The sequence below is a fragment of the Nannospalax galili genome, unplaced genomic scaffold (assembly GCF_000622305.1).
Source record: "Nannospalax galili isolate Female #2095 unplaced genomic scaffold, S.galili_v1.0 scaffold751, whole genome shotgun sequence".
NCBI classification, from domain to species: domain Eukaryota; kingdom Metazoa; phylum Chordata; class Mammalia; order Rodentia; family Spalacidae; genus Nannospalax; species Nannospalax galili.
This window is the reverse complement of record NW_008331125.1, coordinates 5,845,648-5,872,246: the sequence shown is the minus strand read 5'-3', so window position 1 is coordinate 5,872,246 and position 26,599 is coordinate 5,845,648. Positions and strand designations below refer to the sequence as shown.

Below are 26,599 nucleotides of genomic sequence, written 5' to 3'. Positions count from 1 at the left end.
AACTATTTGGAAGAGGAAGGGAATCAGCAGGGGGAGGGGTAGGCAAGGGAGAGTCATGGGAGAGAGGGTAAAATGAACAAAGTAAATTATATGCATATGAAAATACAATAAAATCCATCATTTTGTATACCACCTATATGGAGACCTATGACTGTTCTAGATGCTGAGAATAAATGATCACCGAATGCTCAGCCCTAAACAGAACATTTTATTAACCCCCCTCTAAGGTTCATGGACCATCATGGAAGAGGGGAACATGTGAGCCAGAAGATAAGGAGAAGGATTGTGAATTGCCATCGTCTAGGTATAACACAGTCATTGCAATCATAATTCGAAAGTCCCTGACGCTGCCTCCACTGGGCCTACAGAAGAGTGGGTCTTTCGTTAGTCAATCATGGGTCAAGGAGGAGCTCAAACCCTATACATCAATGCTAAACTGCTAAATACTGGTAGATTCTGAGGGAGAGGCAGTGGTTATTCTCAGATGAGTAGCTACTAGTGAGCCATCAAGCTCTAAAGGACAGTTCCAAACCCATGGTAACAAAGATGACCCTGGTTAAACTCAATTGATTCCAAAATAAAACAGAAAGATATAAACATGAGAAAGGGACTTATAAAAAAGAAGACGTTGACAAGGATGGGCAGAGTGAGTGTGGGGATGAGAGTAATACGACTATGTCAGACACTTGTATGAAATTATCAAAGAACATGTTTAGCCAAAATTATAATAAAAAAACAGTTTCTTGACATGAAAAATAATTTTAATTTGAATTGGCCTCCAGGCCCAATATATATTCTATCCCATAACCCTTCCAGAGAAAGTAGGTTAGAACTTTCCTTCTTCAGGATCATTATTAGAAAAATAAATTCTAGAAGCAAATTATACAGATTCTTATATCTTTTCAGAAGTGTTTACTAAAACCTACAATTTAAATTTTCGTAGTTACTGTATCTCTGAGATGTACAGACCTTTTTCAGTCAAAGTAATCCTTTATTTGCCTGTGCTTATAAAGATGCTTCCATATGAATACTTCAAATGCAAATTAGAAATCACAGAAAGACAACATTCTTTGCTGTTTTACTATGAGGCTACTCAGAGTAGTCTGTCATTTTTTTTTTCAGGACTACTTAAAACAAATACTGAAAGATGGCTCAGATGTTTCAACTGATGCCTGATTTACTTTTTGAAACTCTCCTATGATTTTGTTTCCTTATCAGCAAATAGGCCTTAAAATAACATTGTACAGTTATTTTTCTAAAAATAGTTTTCAAATTGCTTAAATAATAATGAGTGGCAAATGGATGTCCTTTTTAGTGACTTTCTATTTCACTATAAAATATTCCACAAGGAACAGACATTGTATTAGCAGAGAAGATACAGAAGAACATTAATTTTGAACATGGAATTATAACTGAAATTTGAAAGCTGTGCATAGACTAGGAGTGGAGGTTATTAAGATGGAAGGAGGGTCCCAGAAGGCAAGGCATGCACTGCAGGCTTTCTGAGGATTCTCTGTTAACATGTCTATATTTTCTCTACTTAAGTGTTTAGGAATGATCTGCCCTTGAAATAATTCTTTGTAAGCACTTCACACGTGTGCATATTTACACAAATACACTACAACAAAGAGAAATGACTTTTAAAGGATTGTGTCAAAAATTAAATGAACAGTTTTATCTTTTGCTTATTACTTTCAAAATGTTTATGTTAAAAAAAATAGGCTAGGTGTGGTGGCACATGCCCTCAATCCCAATACCCAGGCCAATGTGGCATAAATAGTGAGTTTCAGGGCAGCCAGAGTGCACAGTGAGATCCTGTCACAAAAACCCTCCCCAATAAAACCCCCCAAACTTTATATACTTTATATCAGAACAACCGATAAATGAGGCACTAAAAAAAGTTAAACAGAGGTTTGGTTCATTCTTCAGAAGGACGATGCCTTTCTCAGTTGACTAATAGTGATCAGAGTTAATTTTCCTCCAGTGGAGAAAGAACGACAGGGATAAAAGGAGGAGAAAAAAGAAAGAGATGGAGGGAGAGCTCTCACATTGAGACAGAGAAATTAAAACAAAATAGTACTTATAGAGGAAGAATATTCTCTAGGGGGGAAAGGCATGCAGTTTGTAATTTCATGCACTTAATTAATTGCAGTGCAAACCACTCTCATTAGGAGTCCATTTTAAGCCTACCAGCTTGAGCAGTCAAAAGGGAATAATTACAAGGAGGCCCTGTCCTTATCTCCTTATTGAGAGCTTCACAAACTTCGCCAGTTACATCTCAAGAGACTGCGATCTGCTAACTTCCTTTTGCTACCCTCTTTTTCAAACACACAAAAAGGCATTGAAATGAAACTATGTTCCATTTGGAACTTTGGTTCCTCGTACTAAATTTACGACTGATATGACATTTAAATGCTTGGAAACAGAGCACTTCCTGTACCTTGATTTCTGGAGTTGATAATATTCATAATAAATTTAAGGGCTGCATGCTTGCCAGGGTTCTGAGTTAAAAACAACAGAAATCAACCCCTATTGATACGAAAAAGAAAAGAAATTTACCAAAAGAACACAGAACTCAGAATGGACAGGAAACCTGAGAAACCAGATTTGAACAGGATGCAGAAAAGCCAGTTTAAAGCCAGGGACTGAATAGTTCCACTGGAGTTCTGTTTATCAACAGCTGGACACATGCGTCTGACCCTGGACACATCATGAGAAGTGACAACTGCAATGCCACTATCCTTTCCACTCAACAGAGGTATGGGTGATGCTGTGGGTCTAAGCCAGCCATTCCCTAAAGGGTCAGAGTCATGGCTAGCAGCATTACCCTGACCATATTGACTTATACTCTAACTGCCAGAAAGCAATCAGGGAAAACTTACGGCTTCCCTAGTGGAAGGCTGAACTCTCTCTTTAAAAAAAAAAAAAACTTTTTTGAAAAGACTTTATTTTTATGTTATATGAGTGTTCACCTGCATGTATGTAGGCGCATCATGTACATGTAGTGCTTATGGAAACCAAAAGAGGGTATCAGATCCCCTGAAATTGGATTACAGATGGCTGGGAGCCAACATGTGGATGCTGGGGACTGAACACCTGGACTCTCTCTTACCTATTCTGAGATTGCAACAAATAGAAGAGCATTGGCTTCCTAGTAGCCAAACCAGTCATCCATCCCAGGGTCTCATTTCCATAAGTTCTCATCTGTCTGACCATCCCAGGCCCTGTGTTCCTACATCTCCAAGCAACAGGGTTGATAGCAAATTTTGTGGTTTTGAAAAAAAAGGGGAAAAAGCATCTGCCTATTGACTAAGTGAATACCAAACTTAGCTGCACTCACAAGGCAGGTGAACAACTAAAACAAAAACACTTTCCTGCCCCCGAATTAAAAATTTGGGGTCAAGTATCTAACTTCAATGTTTGAACAACCAGGGTAACAGAAAACTATGTTTTCTTGCTCCTGGAAATTAATACTATAAGCCATGTAAAAGAGTTTGTAGTTACTCATGAGAACTCACAGCAATGGTGGCAATATGCACAAGTCCTTTGCGAGCTCGAACCAGACAAAATTCCAGCATAGACATGGGGAGTAGGTAAGAAATCCTAACACAACCTAAGGAACTTTTGGCAATTGATGGTTGCTGGAGGGGGGAGAGTCAATGTCTTCTTATAGGGTTGGGACTCATGGTGGACCCAGTGTGTGAACCCACACTGAAGGACTCTCAAAGACACAAATCAGACTCTATAAGTCACCACACACACACACACACACACATATATATATGTATGTGTGTGTGTGTGTGTGTGTGTGTGTGTGTGAGTACATTGAATTGGGTGGGGGGCAAAGGAGGAAGTGCAGATAAGGGAAGGGATCTAAATTACCATCAAATTATATTGTATTAAAATTATAAAAATTCAATAAAGAATATCAGATTGAAAAAAAAAAAGAGTTTGTTTACCAAGGCTAAGTCTGCTTACCAAGGATTCCTTTGGGAGCCTGACTTTACTATAAGACTTCATTAATCCAATGCTGCTAGAGCCTAAATTTTGCCTAATCCCAATTTTCCAGCTAGAAAGCCCTGGGTCCCAGACCTGGCTCTAAAATTTTATAGATTTCTTTTCTTTGCTGTTATGAAAGTCTATTATTTAGTAGTAGTATCTCCCTCTTTTCAGTGAAGCTAACAGTTTGTTTTTCTTGGTCAGTCACTTCTTCTGGGCTCTTTTCTGAGCATTCAGTTGCCAACAGAGGAATGGTTATATAAAATAATCTGGAGAAGTCTAAAAGGCCCAAGGGCCTACACCCATAGTTGCCAAACTTCCCATTTGATTACACGCAGGCACAACAATATCAGATATTCTATTTTTACCTGTTCACGTTTTCTTCCTAACACTTCAATCAGCCTATCACATAACATATAACTAGGGCTCAGGAGATACTCAGATGAGTGAAACAGCTAATAATGCTTGAATGTAAATTCAATACAATCTTGCTGACAGAATAAATATGTTTTTCTCATAAAAAAATACCAAAATGAGAGGGAAAAGTAACCATGCTACTGTTGTTTCAGGAAATTAAACTTCTCACATTTCTTTCCAGTTCTTAGCTAGAAGCAGGCATGTGTTTTGCAGTACTGTAACTTTAACATGACTATACTTGTGTGTTTTGTTTTGTTCCCAAATGGGTTCTAAATATTTCCATAGTTATCATAATGATTCTCTTAATGACTGCATAATGGTCCATGAATGTGAATCTTCATTACCATCCATTCACTGCTTTGCCAACAGCAAAGTGTATCTTTGACAAGTGGAAAAGTTTCATAGAAACAATTAACTTAAACATATTAGCCCACATCTCAGTTTCTTCAGCAGATAGTGAGAAGAACTTATTAGAATCTATAAGCCAAAATAGGAAGATGTGGATTTGGGTTTTAATTTTTTTCAATAACCTTCTGAAAATCAATTAACCTCCACATTTCTTCTCAAGGCAGAGGAAGCCCTCTCTACATTGGTCTTTGTGGAGCAATCATTTTGTAAACATTACACACTATACGGTTGCTAAATATAGTCACAAATACTATTTCTGGACATTTGGATCAAAAATTTTAAATTTTGCCACCAAGGTAACAGAAGACACAAGAATGAAAAATTGGGGCTAGAGAGATGGCTTAGCAGTTAACAGCACTGGCTGCTCTTGCAGAAGACCTGGGTTCGATTCCCAGTACCCACATGGCAGCTAGGAACTGTCTATAACACTAGTTCCAGGAGATCCAACACCCGCTTCTGGCTTCTGTGGGCACTACCCGACACAGGTGCACTTACAAACATGCAGGCAAGACACTCATACACCTAAAATAATAATAATAATAAAAGAATGAATGAAAATTTGTGCTTGCATAAATGTCATATCTAAGCTCGAGTGTCAAGACTCAAACATCCAATTCTATTAGACAGTGTTAAATGGATATTAACAGATTGCAGATTACCATAAGTTAAAAGCCAAAAATAATATATTTCTTCCATGATCAGGGAAAATCCATATGTAGTTGTTTTACCAAGGTCAGCAAAGTGACCCAATTTACTGAGGAATGTTTTCTCTAAATAGAATTTTCCACATAGAGTTCCACTTCATTCCGGATTTCACTGCCGCAGTTGGCAACATGGTGAACTGGAGCGGTGCTTGAATCCCGTGTTAGAATACACAAGGATGCAGTAGTGTTAAATCAATGATTGTTTCTAAGAAAGGGGAATCTCAAATGAAAACTCCCATGCTAACTAAGAATACTAAGCTGTTATAGTAACTAGTAAAACAGAGCAAGATATAAAAATTTTGAAATAAAGCCTACTCTAACTGAACATAAAAATAAATTTCCATCTTCTAAAGAGCACTTCATTTTTCAAAGCCTGTAATAAATCTATCAAACAGTTGAGAAATTTAGAAAGTGATTGTTTTCAAATACCAGAAGAGGCTGTTGTTTGTGATAGATGCTAAAAGTTGAAAGAATCCTCAAATACCATGATGTTCCTTTCTGGAAGATAAACAAGTTATACTCAACTTATTCCTCTTCAGACCAGCATCTGCCTGCCAGAGGACAGCTGAGTAATTTTATAAATGTTGTAGAATTGAGCTATCATACGCACAAATCAGAGAAACATGTGAGGTAGAAGTTCTCCCCCCCACCCCCGCCACTGTGTGTGTGTGTATTCTTTCAGGTTTTTAGCCTACTGTTGTTCTGTGATTACTCTCCCCTGCTTAAACTCCTACTCTCATTGTTCCCATACACGCAGGGAGGTCCTTCACAACTTTTTTTTTTTTCCATAGTGAACAGACTTCCCTTCCTTGCCAGCTTTGCTACTAAAAGGTCATCTCACACCCTAACTTCCCTATTTGCCTGTCTGTTGAAGATACCATTTCCTTGTGATTCATTAAGGGAAGGCTGTGGCTCTCCAAGCTGAAATTCCACTTTTATTCAAACCTGCTCTTTGACATCTGTGCTAATCAACTTCATATCCTGATCTAACACGGTCCCTCATCACTCTTTCATTAACTGAAAACTGCATACTTTCTTAGCACCTGGATCTCTAGAGTCCTGCCATTATCTTTCATGGTTTCAGTGCTGAATCAGAATCACAGTTCTGCACTTCAATTGATATATTATTGTTTTCTATCAGTTTTCACTGTAAAATAAGTGCTTCAGTGGCCTCACTATTAGAAGCATGAGACCTTCAAAACAATCTGCATCACTTATATAAGTGGAAACAACAGATAAGTATAGAGACCAGATACCAGGATATAAGGACTGCATAAAGGTCTGTCTTCATTAGTGTTTTGAAGACATTAAAGACCTGAAAAAATAGTACACTTTGATTAATAAAAGAAACCCTTTCCCAGCATAAGCAACTATATTCATACAGATGTAGAATAAAATATCATGGTGAACCCCATAGCCAGGAAGTTTTGCAAAAATGAAAATGAAAAATACTCTGAAAAAGGATACTGGAGTTAGATAATTACCTTATTATCATGTATGTTATAAACATGGCAGATAATGTAAAACCTTTTGAGATTCTGTTACGCGTGAAGAAAAGCGGTCAGCTATATTTCTTTGTTTATTTTAGATTGGAACCAGTAATTGCTACTGATTCTGGAAGAAAATGCTGTTTATGAAGATAATATATGAAGGATAAAGTAATCCATTAGTCTAAGAGTCTCATTTTAATCTTGAAAAACATACGGTTTTCAAGGGAAAGTAGACTAGAATTAATTAAACCAGACTCAATTCTTTACAACAAAAAACCTGTGATGTTGCATGACTATGCTAAGAATTTTAGAAAAACATTATGCCAATAAATTATATTTAAATGAGTCAAAGGCAAAAGGCTTGAATTTCTTCTATGTGACTTGTATCTTCAACATTATTAGAAGTACTGATTCTTGGGCTCTTCAGAGTGGTTCATGTTTAAAATCACATGTGGCTCAAGAATACTGCATTTCTACTGAATCTTTCTTCTCTCAATCACAGCTATGTGTTCCATTGTCACCCTTAGCAAGCTTTGCCTAATAGATGTTCCATATAATGTTCAGTAAGACCCTAGCAGATGAATCTCCTGCAATTTGAGTGCATTGTCAATATAAAAGTGCAAGATTAACAGGGAGACTGTGAAATACAACCCTCTAGTCTCATAAATCCTTACAACTTAAATATCTCAAAAATGAACTCATCACTATTATTACCTTCTAAAGTTAAAGGGCACAAATTTGAATGATAAGAGGTATGTACTTTACCCAGAATTCTGGTTTTCTTCTTTTCATTTTTTTTTTTTTTTTGGATTTCAGTTCAGTAACAAATACTAAAAGTTGTTTTTAGTTTTCTGGGTTTTTTTAATGCTCACTTTAGTGTACCGTTTGTTCTCAAGAAGACTAGGCAATGAATGATTGATTAAATATTCTGACATCTTAGTGGCATCTGGGACCAGCCCCCCCATGAATGACACACCACTCAGGAAAATATGACTGGAAGATCCTCGTAAAACAAAGCCTTATATGACTAAACACCTCCCACACACACACATCATTTAATTCCCAGGAGTGACCATTTCTTCCTTTCTTCTTTTATTTTTTAAAATAGGACATAGTGATATAAATGAAGCCAGTATACTCCTGCAGACAGGTAATGGGACACTAGCAATGAGGAAGTGTTCCCAGTTTTCTCTACCCACGCTCCCACTTGAATATACATCCATCCTGAGCTGTGTCATCCAGTCACAAGGGAACAACTTGCTCCTTGGCTCTCCTTTTATTATGGCCTGATGCAGCCCTGAAACACAGAGAGATTTAGCAACACCCCCTTCCCCTTCCTGGGCACTCCCTCTCCTGTGTATGCAAGTGATTGTCATGTAGGTGGCAAGCTAAACTCTCCTTAGAGTATCTGGGGTACCTGGGCCACCTAGGAAACATAAGCCACTGCCAGAGTTGGGGCCAGATGGAGCTCATGATTTGTCTTGGGAATTCTAAGCAGGCATTTAAAAGTCAGTGTTTCTTTTCAGAAGTAAGGTGAAAGGAGAGCCTCCATTGACCTTCCAAACATAACTGAATACCACTCAAAGCAGGACTGTCTCTCAACAGATGCCAAAAACAAGATGATTCTTTGGTATAAATATGACAAGCCAGTAATAATTGAGACTTTCTGAATCAGAAATAAAAGACTACCTGCCTCCTTCTGAATCCAAAACGAAAGACTACCTGCCTCCTGCATCTGCTGAAACACCCATCTCTATCCGGTCAGTAGAGGGTCTTCAAAGCCAGTTCCCACCGGGAAGCAAACATCAGTGGCAAACGTGATTTATTCTAATGCTCTCCCCAAAGACTGCAGTAGTAGCCACTCTAGTTGCTGTTGTATATTAAACCCTTACATCATGCCAAAACTGGTGCTGAGTATTTTGTTTTCAAAACAATCCTCTGAGGAAGGTGCCCCATTATTTGTACTTTATCTTTTGAAAGCTAGATGTTGGGAGTCTCTTCACTAGGGGAGATAGCTCGTGAGAGATGGGCAGAACTCACCTTCAAGCCACCTGATCCAGAGCCTCAACTCATGACCACTCACTGCTCTACTACCAACCACCATAAACATGGTGTCATTTCATTCTCAACTTTCTTCTCTCTGTTCTCTTACCACCCGCGTGGCCTGTTTGCCATCATCCAACATCTGAGGAGCCAACTATCAACCTCTCCAGAAGAAATTGCCCTGAGAGCCAGTAGCATGCTTGCTACCTCTTTGTCTTTGACTTTCTTCAGAACCTTCCACATACCATTCTTTGTTCATGCTGCTTCTCTGCTTTTCCTCCACTGTCTTGCCTCCTACTTCTGACATTACTTCCCCAATTAACTTACTCCTCTTCCTTTAATATTTCATGGTGACATTTTTCTCCTAAATGCAAACACACATTTAACAGCCTACCATGTTGAAAGCAAATAGGAAATAGAAATGCAAATAGTTATCTGTGAGAAAATATTCATATTATAACATGTTATCAAATAAAAGTCTTATGTCTAGAATACATAAAGGACACTTCAAAATTAATAAGTAAAAGAAAAACTAGGAAAATATTTAAGTAAACATAATATCCAAATGTTAAACAAATATAACCAAAGATAAACGATATCACTTCTCACCAGGGAAATAAAAGTTAAAACCACATTAAGATGCATATTCGCCAGTATAACGAAACTGAAAAAATAAAAATAAAAATATCCACTGTTGGTGAAACTAGAGAAAAAGTGTGATTTCTGTACATTGGTAGTGGGTGGGTGAAATAGTACCTCATTTTGGGGTAGTAGAAATGTACATTTGCCTCTCATAGAAATTCCATTTATAGCAATGTAATTTAAATAAATTAGCACATATCCCCCCAAAACTCATGTGTACAGGGGTGCTGGAGAGATGGCTCAGCAGTTAAGAGCACTGACTGCCTTTTCTGAGAACAGAATGGAACACAGGTTCCATTCCCAACACCCACGTGGTGGCTAATAACCATCGTTACTCTAGTTCCAAGGGAATCTACACCCTCTTCTGACCTCTGTGAGCATTGCTGGACATGGGCACACCTACCTACATGCAAACAGAACACTCATACACATAAAAATAATAAAATACTTTTAAAAGAATGTGTATAGCAGCTTTATTTATCATGTCCCCAAACTAGAAACAACCCAAATGCTAGCCAATCAGTAAGAGAACATGGAAAACTAAATTATGATGTATTTACAAAATGCAACAGTATGTTATAACAAAAATAACAAACCAATAATACATTTATCAACACTGATAAATAAAAAATACATTTTGAGAGATAAAAGTCAGACCTACTGAGTTCAATGATATGATCCTTTTTCTACGAAGTCTAAGAAGAGACAAAACTATTCTTTGTTGAGTAAAAGTTAAGAAAGTGGTATACATTTGAGATTCACAATATTTAACTCTATGTACTTTATGTATTAATAAGGTTTTTATAAAAAATGCTAATGGATAGTAAATTACATGAGAGGGACATATATAAAATTATGGTACCCCAGATTACTTCTTTGCTGAGTTCGTAACATTTCAAGTAACTAACAGATGCTTCTCTTACTTCAAGGAGGGTCAGTAAATGGCTAGAGAGACTGAATGATTCTACCCTATGTGGAAAATTAATTGATTGGGTTTAAATTTCTCAGTGTCTCCAGTCTTAGCAATTTTGTTTTGTGTTTATAACACAACTCACGCAAGTACCCTAACAGCTTAGGAATAGTTGAAGGAAATAGTTAGAGTATGCATTCAAACATGTTCACATTTCTAAGGGGAAAAAACCACCATTCTCTAGATTCAGCACAACCATTATAATCATTAATTCTTATCAACTGTAGCTTTTTGTACTGGACCAACATAGGACCAGCACTGTCAACAATCAGTGAAAGAATGGGAGGGCCTCGCTGGCCCTACCCTTTACCTCTGAACTTGTTATCTACAGATTCTGTGAGGGGCTGATCACTGTCTTTTGTTGAGTACCTCTGATGAGCAGCCTACTAGGCTCAAACAGATAGCTCTAAAAGCAAGGTCGTAGATGGCCCTAGTTAATCCTGGTGGGTCATAAAACTAAATGAATAGACATGAACATAGAAGAGATTTTGGGAGAAGGGTAGATAACAGTGGAGAGAGATGGGAGGTAGGAGTGGCCACTATGTAAGGCATACGTAGGTGAAATTATATAATAATAATTTAAGGAATGAAAATAATATTCTTTACTCACTAGGAAAAAAATCAAGGCAGAATTATAGAAGTGTTAATAACCAAAAACCCTCTGTTTTACAATCTCCTTGACCTAGTCACTTTGCGAAGATGTTAATAGTGATCATCTATGACATTATTGAAATCTAACGTTCCTGTCAGATACTTGCTGAATAAATTTCTAAACTCACCACTGCCTTATAGTGAGGAAATGGCAAACAGTTATGTTGAGAAAGACAGAAAAATAAATCTAAATGGCACAGAAAGTCTCTATTCCAATCAAAGCATGTACAATCGCTAAGGCTTCAGTATAAGTTGATAAGGAACTGGTCTTTATTAAGGGGAACTGAACGAAGGGCAATCTACCCAAAGTAGCACAAATTTCCCCTTATCTCTTTGAATTGCTTGGACAGAATCCAAGTTTCTTAGATAAATGAAATCTCTACAGACTATCACTCCTATCTTTATCTTCTATTTCCTTTCCAAGGCTTAAAAATTTCTGAAATTTGTATTCCCCAAATCCTAATAATATATTCAAGTCAAAAGTTATTTTTCCTTATTTATGACATAGCAGTCTCTTCAATAAACCATTAGTCTTTGTTTCCTGCTGATAGGCTGGTTTTGTTTTTGTTTTTTGTTTTTTATTTTTTGACTATTCTTGTTGATTTTTCTTCACTGTCTTTCGAGAAAAAGTCATCCTATCATCCTATCTTATTTTTGTACAAGACAAATTATTTTCTTCATTATACTGAATAAATATTTAAACAGTAAAAACACTACATTTATTGAATTCTCAGGTTCCTCATTAAGAATAAAACAAATTTTGAAACAACAAAAATGCTAGGATGCAGACAATTCTAAATCCTTAATTTCCTTGGCACTTGGGAACTATTTATTGTTTTAACAATACATTCAAATTTAATTAAATAAGCTTAGCTTTTACCTAAGATTTTAATTATGTGTATTATCAAGCTACATAGAGATAATATTAAGTATATGAAGTATATGGCATCTTTTTTTGTGTTTCGCTTATTCAGACAGGATCTTCCGGTAACCCCAGCTGTCCTTTGAATGTCCACCAGACTAGCCTAGATCTCACAGGGATTCCCTGCCTCTGCATCCCAAGTGCTAGGGTTAAAGGCATGTACCAGCACAGCAGGCATCATTTTCTTTAAAATCACATGAGCTTGGAATGAGAAATCACATTTAGCCACCAAACGTTTTAGATACCAACATTAATTGAATATTTTGGGAACTTATATTACTTTATTGAAATTTAATTACAATGTCTTCTTTCTCAAATGTGTAGAAAGCAAGGTAATCATTCTAAGATGAAATTTGTATGTAGAAAGGAGTTAATTAGACCTCTGACTATTAAATTTGAAAAGACCAATTTTGAAGATTTCACTGAGCTGGGATTGGGGAACTTGGTTTCAAGATGCTTTCAATCATCCTCTAAAGAGCAAGCAAGGCTCACTGTTGCAGAACAGTTTATGCGAACAATGCAATTTCTGCCTCATACCCATTCTCCTGAAAGTCTAGAAGGTTGGCACATCTTAGGCTTCTAGGAGGAAGAGAAGGTGATTGCTCAAAATAGAAAATCTGGATACTGAGTCCTCAGCAGGTCTCCCTCGTAGAGGGCATCCCTAGTAAAAACTTCATAAACATGTCATTACAACTCCACTGTAGCAATTGAACGCATTCTGCTTTACTCCTGTTGGAGATGGGACACTTGGAAGTTTGTGTCTGATCTAGTCCCCATGTGGCTTTCTTTTTGCTGATTTTTCTTTAAAATGTGTTGTTATAATACATTGTAGCCATGAATATAATTTCTTCTGGGAGTTCTCTAAGAACACCATATAGAGTGATCTTGAGAACCCTTGACACTCCTGATATGTACACACTGAATACCAGTGATAATGACCTTAAAGTTAGAGAAAATAATTTCATGGAGACAGTAGTTTTTCAAGTGGAAGTTGTCATATAGAATCCCTAGTATGAAACTGAACAATATTTATACATTTTTCTTATACATATTTTACCCAGAAAAAAATGCACATTTCCTCTTTTCATTTTATCAAAGCAAGAATTTGTCACCTTCTTATTTATTTAGTAGTAATTTCTTCATAGTTTTAAATAACAAATGGCTTTTGAACTGATCAGTAACAATTTATAAAACTAAACTCATTTTTTTAGAGTTGAGTTACTGGACAAATTTGAGTGCAACTTTCTTACCGACGTTTTGTAAAATCGGTGCCTTCCCTGGAAATACCCTTCCCTTGGCACTTGGCAGAAAATGAGTAAATCCCCCTTTTGTAGCATGAGTTGATTTGTTCTGCTATACTTTAGCAATAAATACTTAAGGGTCTGTGTGCATTTGGGTTCCTAGTTTCTCCTCTTTCTTTTCCATCCAAGCTTCTTTAAGGGAAGCTGGCCAGAGGATTGGGCAATAGATGTGCCCACTATCCACGTTTCACATTATTTTACTGGGTCATGTTTTAATTAAAGAGTAAAAAATGATTGTACAATAAAGAATAAGAATAAGTAGGGAGTTATATGATAAAGGTATACTTTGTTTGGCTCTTTTATAAGTACTGAGGCTAAATAAAAGTGAGGACTAAAATGGTATGCAGGTAAGCAATACGTCTGTGTCAAAGGCCAAATTACTAGGATCATGAATATAATTGCATATCTTTTTTATTCTAATTACAGTGCAATCTATTCTTGATTCCAACTTTTTTGCCTCATGAACATTGTGTACTGTTTCCACATATGTATGACTACATGGTAATTATTCCATTACTTATCATTTGTTAGGTTTTTATTTAATCACGTATGGCCAATACAAATTTGTGAGTAAAATTTCCTTTTTGTGAATACTTATCAGCAGTTACCAATACATCTTCAATACCTTCTTGTAAACTAGTTTGGCTAAAAATGTCTTATCCTACAAAGACAGATCTTACCTGAGAAACACCGTTCTTTTTTTTTTTTTTTTTTTTTTTTTTTTACTCAAAAAACACCATTGTCCTCCCACTCAAATCAAGCAATGAGTCAAAACTCCTCAAAAGATCACAGATAATAATCACCATATAAACTATAAAACATGGAACTGTCATCCAAGGGCACTCACCCACTTGAGTCTGCAGATGTGATAGCAATCAGGGGCAGGATCTTCAGGGGGAGGCTGGTTGGCCGTGGAAGGTTCTCTGATTCACTTTTTAAGTCAGCTTGTTCCAACTGTCTGAAGGCCAGAGGAGGAAGCTGAATATTGCGGCATGAAAGTCTCCTTACGAGATAGGGCTCCATTCCCCGGAAATGATGTTCTTCTTCATTACTGGAATGTAACGTTTCCTCAGAGGCCTAAGGCGAAAGTTCAAGAAAGTCCATGGAATTAATAAAAGTCCCAATATGTTCCATTACATAACACTTCATCTATTCCTGGAAGAAATCATGTGAAACATATGTGTGAAAAACACTGACCTAAAACAAACAACATTAACAGAATAATATTTTGTGAAAATTGCAGAGACAGGGTCTCCCTCTAGCCCCAGTTGACCTAGAACCCACTATGTAGACCAAGCTGGCCTTGATCTCACAGAGATCTGCCTGTCTCTGCCTCCTAAGTCCTGGGATTTAAGGCACACACTGACACTCCTGTCTCACTAGTAATTTTTAAATATTTTATTTATTATCTTTATTTGTTATGTGTATGAGTATACTGCCCACATGTGTGTAAGTGTACCCATGTTGTACAATGCTGGCAGATGTCAGAAGAGGGCATTGGATCCCCTAGAACTGTAGTAAAGGACAGTTGTTAGGCCCCATGTGGGTGCTGGTAACCAAACCCAGGTCCTCTGCAAGAGCAGCCAGTGCTCTTTACCACTGAGCCGTCTCTTCTTCCTTGCTCACCAGTACTTATATGCATGTTTGTTCATCAGAATTGGTATTTCTAGTAATCTTGGAATTTATGAACTCTATGCATGAATTCTATAAAAGTCAAATATTAACCAAAATGTTTTTCTTCCTCCTATGAAATGAGTTGCTAGGCATTTACTTCATTATATATGTCAATGCATGCATGTACTAAGATGCACATGTGTACATGTGTTCTCCCAAAGAAATATTTATGAATAAAGAGACAGCAAAAAAGACATTTTTCCCTCAGTCTTACTATGTAGCTGAGAATGAATGACACTGAACTTCTGGTCATCCTATCTTCACCTCCCAAGTGCTGGGATAACAAGTATGCATTACTGTGCCAGGTTTACAAGTTTTAAAATAATCTCACATATAGGACTATGTCTATGACATATGATTTTAGGTCTCTTGCCAGTTTTTATAATAAGACTTTGTAAGGGAAAATTTAAAAGCTACAAAAAAGAAAATTTGAATACCCAATGGAATTTAAGACACACCTAAATTTACAAATTTGATTGACATGCAAAGGTAAATCATGTCTAGAATAAAATAGAAAATTAAATGTTTCAATCCTAGTAGAAAAAAAGAAAAAATTATGTGATAATAATCAGTTGTAAGTGGTTGGAAAGTCTGCTCTGGTAATACTTATTATATGCATATACTCAGAATTATAAATTCATCCAAAGTTGTAATATGCTTCAGTAGAAAAACCAAGCTTTTGAACTCTTGCATTGGCATTTCATTTGTTGTGCTCTTTGAAAGTAGTTTAATCTTTTTCTGAGGGGTCAGTTTCTTTTTTAATAAAAATTTGACTATAAGAATCCAAAGAAACCATGCATATGCTCATAGCTAATTGCCTGCCATATGGAAAGTGGCAAAAAGGATGATTTCCTTTCTTTTGAACTTCATAGCTAAAAAAAAAATCTCACCCCTGGAGGCTAAATACCTTTGAAAAGTTTGCCTGTTGGTTATAAGTTAAGACCACGTGAACTCCGAAGCCTTCGAACACACTTTAGCATCTTCATTGCACTCCTGATTATGCTACTATTTGGGGGCATTTAACTGAAATTATTCCTCCCAGAATTTGAAACTATTTACTCTGAAGTCGAAATAATAATGGTTCCCTGTTGGGATCATTGTCTTTTCCAGATATGAACTGGCTAGAGCTCTGATAGCCAGCAGAGTTTGTGCTCTACACAGGGTGTTGCTTATAAGAGTCCAAACAAATCTCCTCTATGACTTCTGAAGCCCAGTGCTGCCTTAGATGCTCATTTTCCTTGATTTCTAAACACAGAATGTGTTTCTTCCTGATCTTGAAAAATGTGAAGGATGTGTACTGGTGGGCTCCAGTCAGCCTTGAATTGAAGTTTCATTTTATTAATGAATGGGATGATAGAAGGACATTCAAAAGGAAATAAAGGTCAAAAATGAAATAAAAAGCTCATTTATTTCAATATTTGAACAGCAGATCTAAATTCTGGGTCTACAGTTTGAGGGATGTGCTTTGCAAAACAATGCCAATGATTAAAATGACTAGTATTTATTGAGTTACTCTGATTTTGCAACAGCCTAACAAAAGTAATGTTTAATGAGGGAGGGAGGGAGGGAGGGGGGAGAGATAAAGGAAAGAAGGAAAGAAAAAAGAAAAATCAGAGTAGATCTTCTGGTCTCTTCTGGCATTGCATGCCATTCATTGCATTTAAATACATATCGGAAAAACATTCATACACATAAAATAAAAATTAATTTCAGGCTTTAATCTTAGCACTCAGGAGGCAGCAGCAGGTGGATCTCTGTAAGACTGAGGCCACCTGGTCTACCTAGTGAGTTTCAGGCTAGCTGAGGCTACAGGGAGATCCTGTCTCAAAAAAACAAAAAAGTAAATAAATGAATAAAATAAAATTAAGAAAAATAAAGAATGTAAAAATTTTGCTTAAGTGCCTGAAAATGTTTGCTCAAAATCTGGGCATGGTGGTATACACCTGTCATCCCAGAACTCTGGAAGCTGAGGGTTGCTATGAGTTTGAGGCAGCCTGGACTACAGTGTGAGATTCAGTCTCAAAATGAGAGGGGGGAGAGATAAAGGAAAGAAGGAAAGAAAAAAGAAAGAAAGAGAAAGAAAGAAAGAAAGGAAGGAAGGAAGGAAGGAAGGAAGGAAGGAAGGAAGGAAGGAAGGAAGAAAGGAAGAAAAATACACATTGCATTCTTGGTTTTTAAATTGCCAAAGTGAGTCCTGAGTACATGTATAGAAATTTCGTTCAAAATGAACACAGGTAAAAGAAAAAGAGGATGAGTCTAACAAAGCTTTGACAACAATGAATGTAGCAGACTGAAGTTAGCATTTTTCTATTAAGAGCTTAGTTGCCCACTCTGGATGGTAGCATTGCTACTGCGGCACTGGATTGTATAACTCAGGTTATTTGATGTAATAACAATGCTTGAAATATCCTGTATTCAATGAAACTGCCTCAAGGGCCAACGCCTTTTGAAAGAATGATTTCTATTAAAATGCACTGCATATTTATGATCAAATATTGCTAGTTTAAACCCATTCTTTAAATATTTTTACCTTTATAATAAAAATAACACAGCAGTAGATGTCTGCATCTTAAAATTCTCTACCCAAAACTGTATTGCAAGGGGTCTTTTCACAGTACAGATCAATTGTTTTAGAAGTAAATAGAACAAATTTATCTGGCAGAAGATAGAAGGCCCTATTTTGGAAGGAAATATAAATCTAACCACTAGAACCACATGAATCTTAGTCCAAAAAAAGAGATATTTTTTCAAGGAGTTGAAAAAAAATTATATTTCTAATATTTCCAAGTCATTGTTTCTCAAAATACAGTGGTGACAAAGCCCCTTTGTCAGAATCATAGAGGGTGCTTGTTAACAATCTGACTCCAAGGTCCTCTTCCAGATCTTCCTAGTTGAAATCTTCAAGACTACAGCCTATGAGTCAAAAAAAAAAGGTCCAAATCCTTATGTGCATTAAATTTTGAACAATGGTTTTGACATTTTAGACATAGTCTAATACAATTATTTGACACAGATCCAGCTATAAGACATTCATTACAGCTCATTTATAACAATGAGTAACTGGATGTAATCTAATTGTTTCACTGAAGGGTTGGCTTAATAAATTTTGATGCCATGTGATGAAATACTATGAGACCGTTAAAGTAATGTAGACAATTTGTGATAATATGATTATGACATAATGTTGAGAGGGAAGAAGAGAGTCTAAAGTGATCTTTGCTTTTGTAAAACAATAGCATCAAAATAAAAAAGTCATCTATTCAGAGAAAATTCTGGAAGGATATGTTCCAATTCTCTAAACAATATTAGATATTAGTGATTTTTTCATATCTTTCTTAATTACTAGACTCCATAATAAATAATATGTTACTTTTAAATTAAAAAGCACAATGTAAGTCATAATAATAAAATGAAAAAACATTCACTTTGCTATGAATGGTACTTGGAAATACCTCTCATTTAGCTTCAAGATATGCAATAGTGAAAGAACAGAAACACAGAAGTATTTGAATGAATTTAATGTGAACCTGTTAGATTATAATAAAATTAAATTATCCATGGTAATTAACCAACTTCCTTGGAATACCTGAGAGACAATTTTAATGTAATTCTTCTTCACTGTTAGAATAAACATATTTCTGAAAGATATACTTAAAGTAATTCTGTAACAATTGCTACTTACAATGGGTGCTAAATATAATATTGCTTATTATTATTTGCCTTTTTACTTGCTTCAATTTTCAATTTTTTGGTTCTTCTTTTTCCTTTCAAAGTAGGTAGCATACCAGTTGCTGTTAGCATAGGAACACACACACACACACACACACACGCACGCATGCGCACGTGCATGTGCACACACGTACACACATATACACACACGCAATCATGTTAAATAAATTTTCGTGGCTTCTGACAATATAACAATTTTGAATATTTTTTCATACGAATGCACTAAGAATGAAATTTTCTATGGAAAGTCCTGTTAAATTATTGTTATTGTTTGTATATGAATTGTTCCCCTCCCCCACAAAATTTAAAACTGAATGCACTGAAGGCTTGGTCCCCAACTGGGATACTATTGAGGTAATTTGGCCATAGCTCCTAAATTCAAAATTTAAGCTACTGGCGATTCATACTGAAGGAGCTATTAGGACATGAGGTCTGCTTTAGAGGAAGTAGGTCACTGGCACTGGAGGTGGTATGTCTTTGAAGGTATGTCTTGTCCCTTGCCCCTTTCTGCTGATCTCTGCTTTGGGTTACATGAGCCACAAATATTCATCTGCTGGAGTAATTAATGAAATTTAGGGGTTCCTCTTATAGTGTTATAAGGATATATGTATATATATACACATATATAGTCTTTCTTTTAATTTAGTCCATTGTAATTGTGATAACTGGTTTATTTCTTAAATAGTTTTTGAACATAGTCACATAGTTTAATGTGTTCAACCTGGTAGTGCCTTTCTTTCAAGCGCTCCCAGTCTATTTGGGGAGAGAGATAAAGAGACATACAGTCAGTAATATATTATGTAAACTTTAGCAGACTATTTAGGAATCTTTTGAAAAATAAATACATGGACACTGTATGTGTGTGTGTGTGTGTGTGTGTGTGTGTGTGTTTGCAGCATATGCACACATTTGCATGGGTGTGCTCATGAGGGTACATGTGCACCTGTGTGCTCGTGTGCATGGAAGCCGGGGGTCAATATCCGGTATCTTCCTTAATAGTTTACTCACATTTTTTGAGAGAGTTTGTCACTGAATCTGGAGCTCACTGATGGGCCAGGATTTACCTACTTCCCGTGACCAGTACTGGGGATACAGATGTGTACACCACACCCAAGTTTTTGTGGGTGCTGGGAATCCAAACTCAGGTCTTCATGCTTCATACTTGACCAACTGAGTCATCTCCTCAGTCCTGGGATGGACACTTCTGCTAGCCAGATGTGCCATCAACAGCAAGAGAGATGTGAACTGTTTAGGACTGATTAAATTATATGGTAATCTCATAAACAGAGAATTCTTTGTTTGCTTCTAGAATACCTTATGCTTAGTCTCTCTGTTGCCTTCTCTATTTACTCTTTTAAACCTAGGTTTTATTCAATCATGTATTTTCTCACACTACAGACTTTGATTCAAAATATTATCCAAGACAATGAATACAAATACCTTCCACCTTTTTATTTATGACTTCAAATCAGGCTTACCATGTCAATCATACTATGATAATTTGATTATGCATCTATCCCTTACTGTATCCTAGAGGCATAGACGCATCTGAAAGGAGAGGAGCATGTGGAAGCAACCTTTGTATCCCTAGCACTCAGCTAGTGCACGGGACAAAAGCATGCTGACTAAACATTGATGAAGGAGTGAATGAATCAAATAGACCTATAGTCTCCAGTTTTTCAACTGCAAAATCTGAGGGTTTGAGTGATAGTATTACATATTGGCATTATTAGTAACATATTTTGTAATTACTTGTATAGATTAAGGTGTGAAGCGTGAGTACATAAAAAATTATTTAAAAACTTTTAAATTTCAGCTATTCAAACTGCTCCAGTCTATTCTTATTTTGAGCCTTCTTTCAAATACAAGCATCCATCTGCATTCATAAAGCATCACATCTGTGCATTCAACCACAGGTAAAAAATATTGTTTAATTCTCTATGTTGAACACATGGGTATTTCCCTTGTAATTACTCTCTAAACAATCAGTATATAACTATTTTTATAGCACTTATATTGTATTAGGTATTATAAATGACAGGAGTGATTTAAAGTATATGGGAGAATGTGCATGTAAATCTGCTATGTCATCTTAAGATGTGTGTGTGTGTGCATGCATGCGTGCATGCGTGCGTGCGTGCATGTGTGTGTGTGTGTGTGTGTGTGTGTGTGTGTGTGTGTGATGTGTGTATGCATATCTGAAATGTCTGAAGAGGTCAGAAGATGATTTTGGTTAACTTGAAGCTGGAAATCAAGGTAATTCTAAGTCACCTGAAATGGGTGCTGGGGACAAACTCAGGTCCTCTGGAAGAGCACCAAGCACTCTTAACCACTGGACCACCTCTCCAGTCCTGAACTATGCCATTTTGAGTAAGGGATTTCAGCATCATCAGATTTTGCTGTCTGCAAGGTGTCCTAAAATAAATCCTTTGTGGATATGAAAGAAAATGTAAGCAGACATGATAATGAGTATTTTCCCCTAATTAGAAAATAAGAATGAAGTATTTCAGATATTCAGTATTCCCAGAAGTTTTACACCATGTAGAGCTTTTCAGAGGTTAGCAATTTAAACAGATGGATAGGTTTAAAAACTGAGCACAGCTTAAGCTGATGATAGGCTTTTAATCACCTCCAGTGTTACATTCCTTTTCTTCTTCTCAATTAGTTTGCTGTGTATCAAGTTTTGCAAGGATAAAACTTGCCTATATCTCTATCTGTAGAATAAACAAGATTTTTTTTTTAATTGAATCAACTCCTCAAGGGCTAGGATCCAATTTACTTAGTCACTATAACCATGAACTGAAGATCTCACTAGCACTCTGAGTACTAGTTGCCAACAGTAAATATTGCCTGCATTGCTATTCTTTTATATCTCTATGAAATCCTTCATAACATACCAAAGCAATAATTAAGAATTACCAATAAGGGCTGGAGAGATAGCTCAGTGGTTAAGATCAGTGGTTGCACTTGCAGACAACCCAGAGTCAATTCCCAACACCCATATGGCAGCTAACAACCTTCCGTAACTCTAGGTCCAGGGGATCTGACACCATCTTCTGACCTCCTGAGCATTGTATGATAAGGGTGCACTTACACACATGCAGGCAATACACTCATACACATAAAATAAAAATAATAAATAAAATATTTTTTAAATGAATTACCACTAAGATTCACTGCATCTTATGATACTTTTTCCCTTTATCATATTACTGGCTACATACATTTTGTCATACTGCCAAGTAACCCTGCAGAAAATTGACAAGTCAAAGCAACATTCATAAATACCCAAAGGCTTTTCCAACTGAAAAGGACAACATACTGGATTAGCACAACCCATTTTCCAGAGTACTTGTGTATTGAAAAGGCACTCATAACATGAATTCATTGTGAAAAATGAAAATTTGCACCTCGGATTAACACAAAGAGAGCAGCTAGCTCTCAAACATCCACAGAGTTAATAGAAATATAGCCTGTGATTTCATTCTGATTAGAAGAGACAGAAACCACGAGCACTTTCTAAATCCATTTCCTGTAACTCATCAAAACTTGAAACAAGTTCCCACAAGGAATAGAAAAATTTCTCATTCAGTAATACGCTCATCAATAAGGAAGTCCATCTAAAACTCCGGGATTCAATTAACCTTCTGCAGCAGCATTGTGCTTTTTTTGTATGACCTTGAAAAATGAAGTTTATTTTATTTTGTGAGTAGAAGGGAAAACACTCAAGGAAAGACAGGAGTTCTACCAATTATTTACTATACAATGGTGTAAAGTAATAGAATCACGTCTGTAGAAAGCTAACACAGTTTGTTACAAGGATTTTTTTTTTTTTTTGGCCCTTAAAAGTCATATCACCCAAGAAAAGTAGGTTAAAACCCAGCTAGATTATTCTCTTGGAGTCTAAAAAAAAACTCTCACTTTAAGAATGAGGTGTCAAAGCTACAACCATAGAGGAATATAAAAAATCTACTGTGTTCATTTTGAAGTTTATTTAAATGCCAATACCAATAAAATATTATAATATGAAAGAAAAACTTAAGTAATCATTTTGATAAGAGTATATTTATAACACTATGCTAGGTCTACAGTACTAGAATAAACTAACAAAAATTGGGCTATGAGAAAGAAAAGAGGAGACGAAGTGAAATCCTTCTCCACACCGAGGGATTCAGAAATGATGCTTTAGCTCTAGTTTTAATATGCAGACACCTATCAAGTACCTCACCGACAAATTATGGATAAAAAATATTTCCTGAAATATGTTTTGCTTAACATTCTACTTGATAGTAAAGGGATGTTTATTTGTATTACAACTTTGACAGCAATAGTACAAGATGCTACCAATTTTTTGATTATCATTATTAATAATATTTATTGTATTATATGCCATACATAGGCAACTGCTTCATCCACATGAAAGCTGCATGAAACACTAGTATTTTATCATTTTACAGATTGGAAAATAAGGCAGAAAGAGAGGTGACTGTTCAGATTGACTGTATTTATATATGGTAAAGCCAAGTTTTTCTGTTTCTGTTTTTATTTATTTTTATTTTATGTGTATGTTTTGTCTCTGTATTAAGTGTATCACCTGTGTGTAATGCCTGAGGTGGCCAGAAGAGGTCATCAGATCAACTGGAACTAGAGTTACAGATGGTGCTTAGCCTCTATGTTTGTGCTGGAAACTGAAAGGTGCCCTCTGCAGGAGCAGCTGCTGCTTTTCACTACTGAACCATTTCTCCAGTCCCCCTTAAACCATGTTATGAGACTGGGTTTACACATATCAAAGCTCTAGAAATCCTATGTAAAGAATAGACATAGAAGACCCAGGAATGTGATAGTAGGTCTGCAGGGCTTTGTCTTAAGTATGAGCTCTAGACCAATCCAGTTGAAAGTTTTCTCATTGTCCCGGGCCATTTCCCCTGCCCAGGTTCCATCCTGTGAGCCAGCAAAGACCTGCCAAAGATAAGACAGATCCACACTAATTTGCATACATGGTAACAGGCTTTCCATCTGTGAAACCAAAGAGACCCTAAAGTGGACATTTGTTATATGCTAGCCCTACTGAACAAAGTCCTTAACAAAATATTATAATACATAGAAAGGGCCATTCATCATAATCAAGAGAAAATACTCCTTGGATCAGCATAATCAATTGATAAATGCGATACACAATAATCATAGAATTATATTAACTATTTTCTTATTGTTGTGACAAAATACCTGACAAGCAACACAAGAGATGAAGATTTATTTTGACCCGTGGTTTCAGGTGGATTATAAAGGGGAATGGTGAGTCAGCTCCCAGGATGTGGGAGCATGTAGCCGAGCCCTTCATGTGGCAGCAAGACTAGGAAACAAGACGCTAACCACAGAACCAGAGGTGGGCATGAACTACAAGGCCTGCCTCAAGTGACTTACCTCGACCAGCTAGGCTTCACTTCCCCAACTTCTACCACCTTTTAAAGAGCATCCACTGATTAAGAATGAAATATTCAAACACATTAACCTACAGGGGACATTCTACATTCCACAGTAAGATTAAAGGAAACAATTATATGATTTATGACCATCTCAACAGATCCTGCATTTCCCCCTCCAATACCCTCCATGTCTCCTCAACATATCCCTCTCCTAACTTCATGTTTTTAAAAAACAAAATAAAATGATAACCTAAGTCCAGCTTGTGTTACCCATACGTACATGGACGTGGGACATCCATTAGAGCATGGGAAACCTACCTGAAGCCACATTCTCTAAAAAGAATGATTCTTCCTCCCCCCATCAACTATCCAGTGCCAATAGCTCCTCAGGAAGGGATGTGGCCTGGAGATCTGGATTTCAACTAGTTTGATCTGCTGCAGGTCTTGTGAAAGCAATCACAACTATAGTTATTTGACTAAACTGTCATGTTGTTAGTTTGCATTCTAAATATTTACTGTATACGCATAGACTTGGAGTGCTCATGAACTTGGTTAGAGAACTTCTTTTTGCAGTGGCAGCAGTCAATGAAAGGATGTATAACTGGTTTAAGTGTGGAGAATGAGAGACTGAGCACTCAGTCCTAAATGAGATATCTGTATTAATTCCCCCACCAGAACAGCAACAAGATCCGGAAAATAAGCCCGTGTATGAGTAGTTAACTAATTTTGATAAATATGCTAAGAATGCCCCTTAAGAAAAGGGTAGTCTCACCAATAAATTGTGCTGGTAAAACTGGATGTCCACATGACAAAGAGTGAATGGGATCTTTATCATATACCACATGTAAAAATTAGCTCATAAAAAATTAAATACTTCAGGAGCTGGAGAGATGGCTCGGCCGTTAAGAGCACTGGTTGATTTTGTAGAGGACCCAGGTTCAATTCCCAGTATTCACATGCTGGCTAACAACCATCCATAACTCCAGTTCTAGGGGATCTGACACCCTCTTCTGATGTCCGCGGGCACTGAACAACACGGGTGTTTAATAAAAATATTAAAATATTTAAAAACTAAATACTTGAAACCATAAATTTCCAAAAATAAAAACTAGGAAGAAAAGCTCCATGATAGTAGTCTTGTCAGCGATTTATTAGATATACCTCCAAAAGCATAGGAAAAAAACTTTTTAAACACACGTGAGTTTATATAACCTAAGAGCATGTGCGCTGAAAGGCTACAACAAACAAAACAAGATTAACTTCTAAACATGAAATGGCAAAAATTTACAAACTATGGATTTGTTAAGGAACTAGTATTAAAAACATACAAGGAACTTCTATAACTCAAGAGCAAAATCAACAACTTCATTTAAAAATAGGGCTTAACAAGGTGTGGTGATGCAAGCCTTTAATCCCAGTACTCAGAAGGCGGAGGTAGGTCTGTGAGATAGAGGCCAGTCTGGTCTATATAGCAAGTTGCAGGCCAGGCCAGCTGGGGCTACAGGGAGACCTTGTTTCAAAAAACCAAATCTAGAACTTCTATAACTCAAGAGCAAAATCAACAACTTCATTTAAAAATAGGGCTTAACAAGGTGTGGTGATGCAAGCCTTTAATCCCAGTACTCAGAAGGCGGAGGTAGGTCTGTGAGATAGAGGCCAGTCTGGTCTATATAGCAAGTTGCAGGCCAGGCCAGCTGGGGCTACAGGGAGACCTTGTTTCAAAAAACCAAATCTAGGCAGCCCTCTGCGCTTTGACTCCCCAAGCCACATTCACCCTTCCATCTCCCCCGCTGTTCGCTACTCCCAGTTTGGGACCTGCACCATTCCTAGTCTTGGGGCCCCAGACACCTGGGGAACCAATACTGCTTCCTGATCCTTCTCATCCAGACCAACTCAGTCCCTTTCTTGGGCTCCAGGAGCACCGCTTCTGGACCTGGCCCTGCCCTCACCCCTCTCTGCTTCCTTGGGCCTGCACCACCGGCTAACTCTCCTAGCCTGCACTACCATCCTCAGGCCTCTTGGGGTAAGTCTATGGCGCAGCTCTCCGCGCCGGGCTCCCTAAGGCACATTCCCCCTTCCATCCCTCCCGCCGTTCTATACCCCTAGTCTGGGCCCTGCGCCATTCCTAGTCTTGGGGTCCCAGACACCTGGGGAACCAATACTTCTTCCTGAACCTTTTCATCCAACATAGTGCCTTCTCTGCACCCCAGGATCACTGCTAAC

General features: G+C 37.0%; 1 protein-coding gene across 6 annotated transcripts in view; it reads right to left on the bottom strand.

The window, feature by feature from the left end:
• LOC103724528 (cAMP-specific 3',5'-cyclic phosphodiesterase 4D-like) overlaps positions 1 to 26,599 on the bottom strand; it is a 754,636-nt gene that overhangs the window by 128,978 nt on the left and 599,059 nt on the right. For all 6 annotated transcript variants that reach the window (XM_029557979.1, XM_029557975.1, XM_029557983.1 and 3 more), the window contains one exon: positions 14,395 to 14,624. In XM_029557979.1, the coding sequence (XP_029413839.1) occupies positions 14,395 to 14,624 (230 nt within the window). The remainder of the gene's footprint in view (positions 1 to 14,394; positions 14,625 to 26,599) is intronic.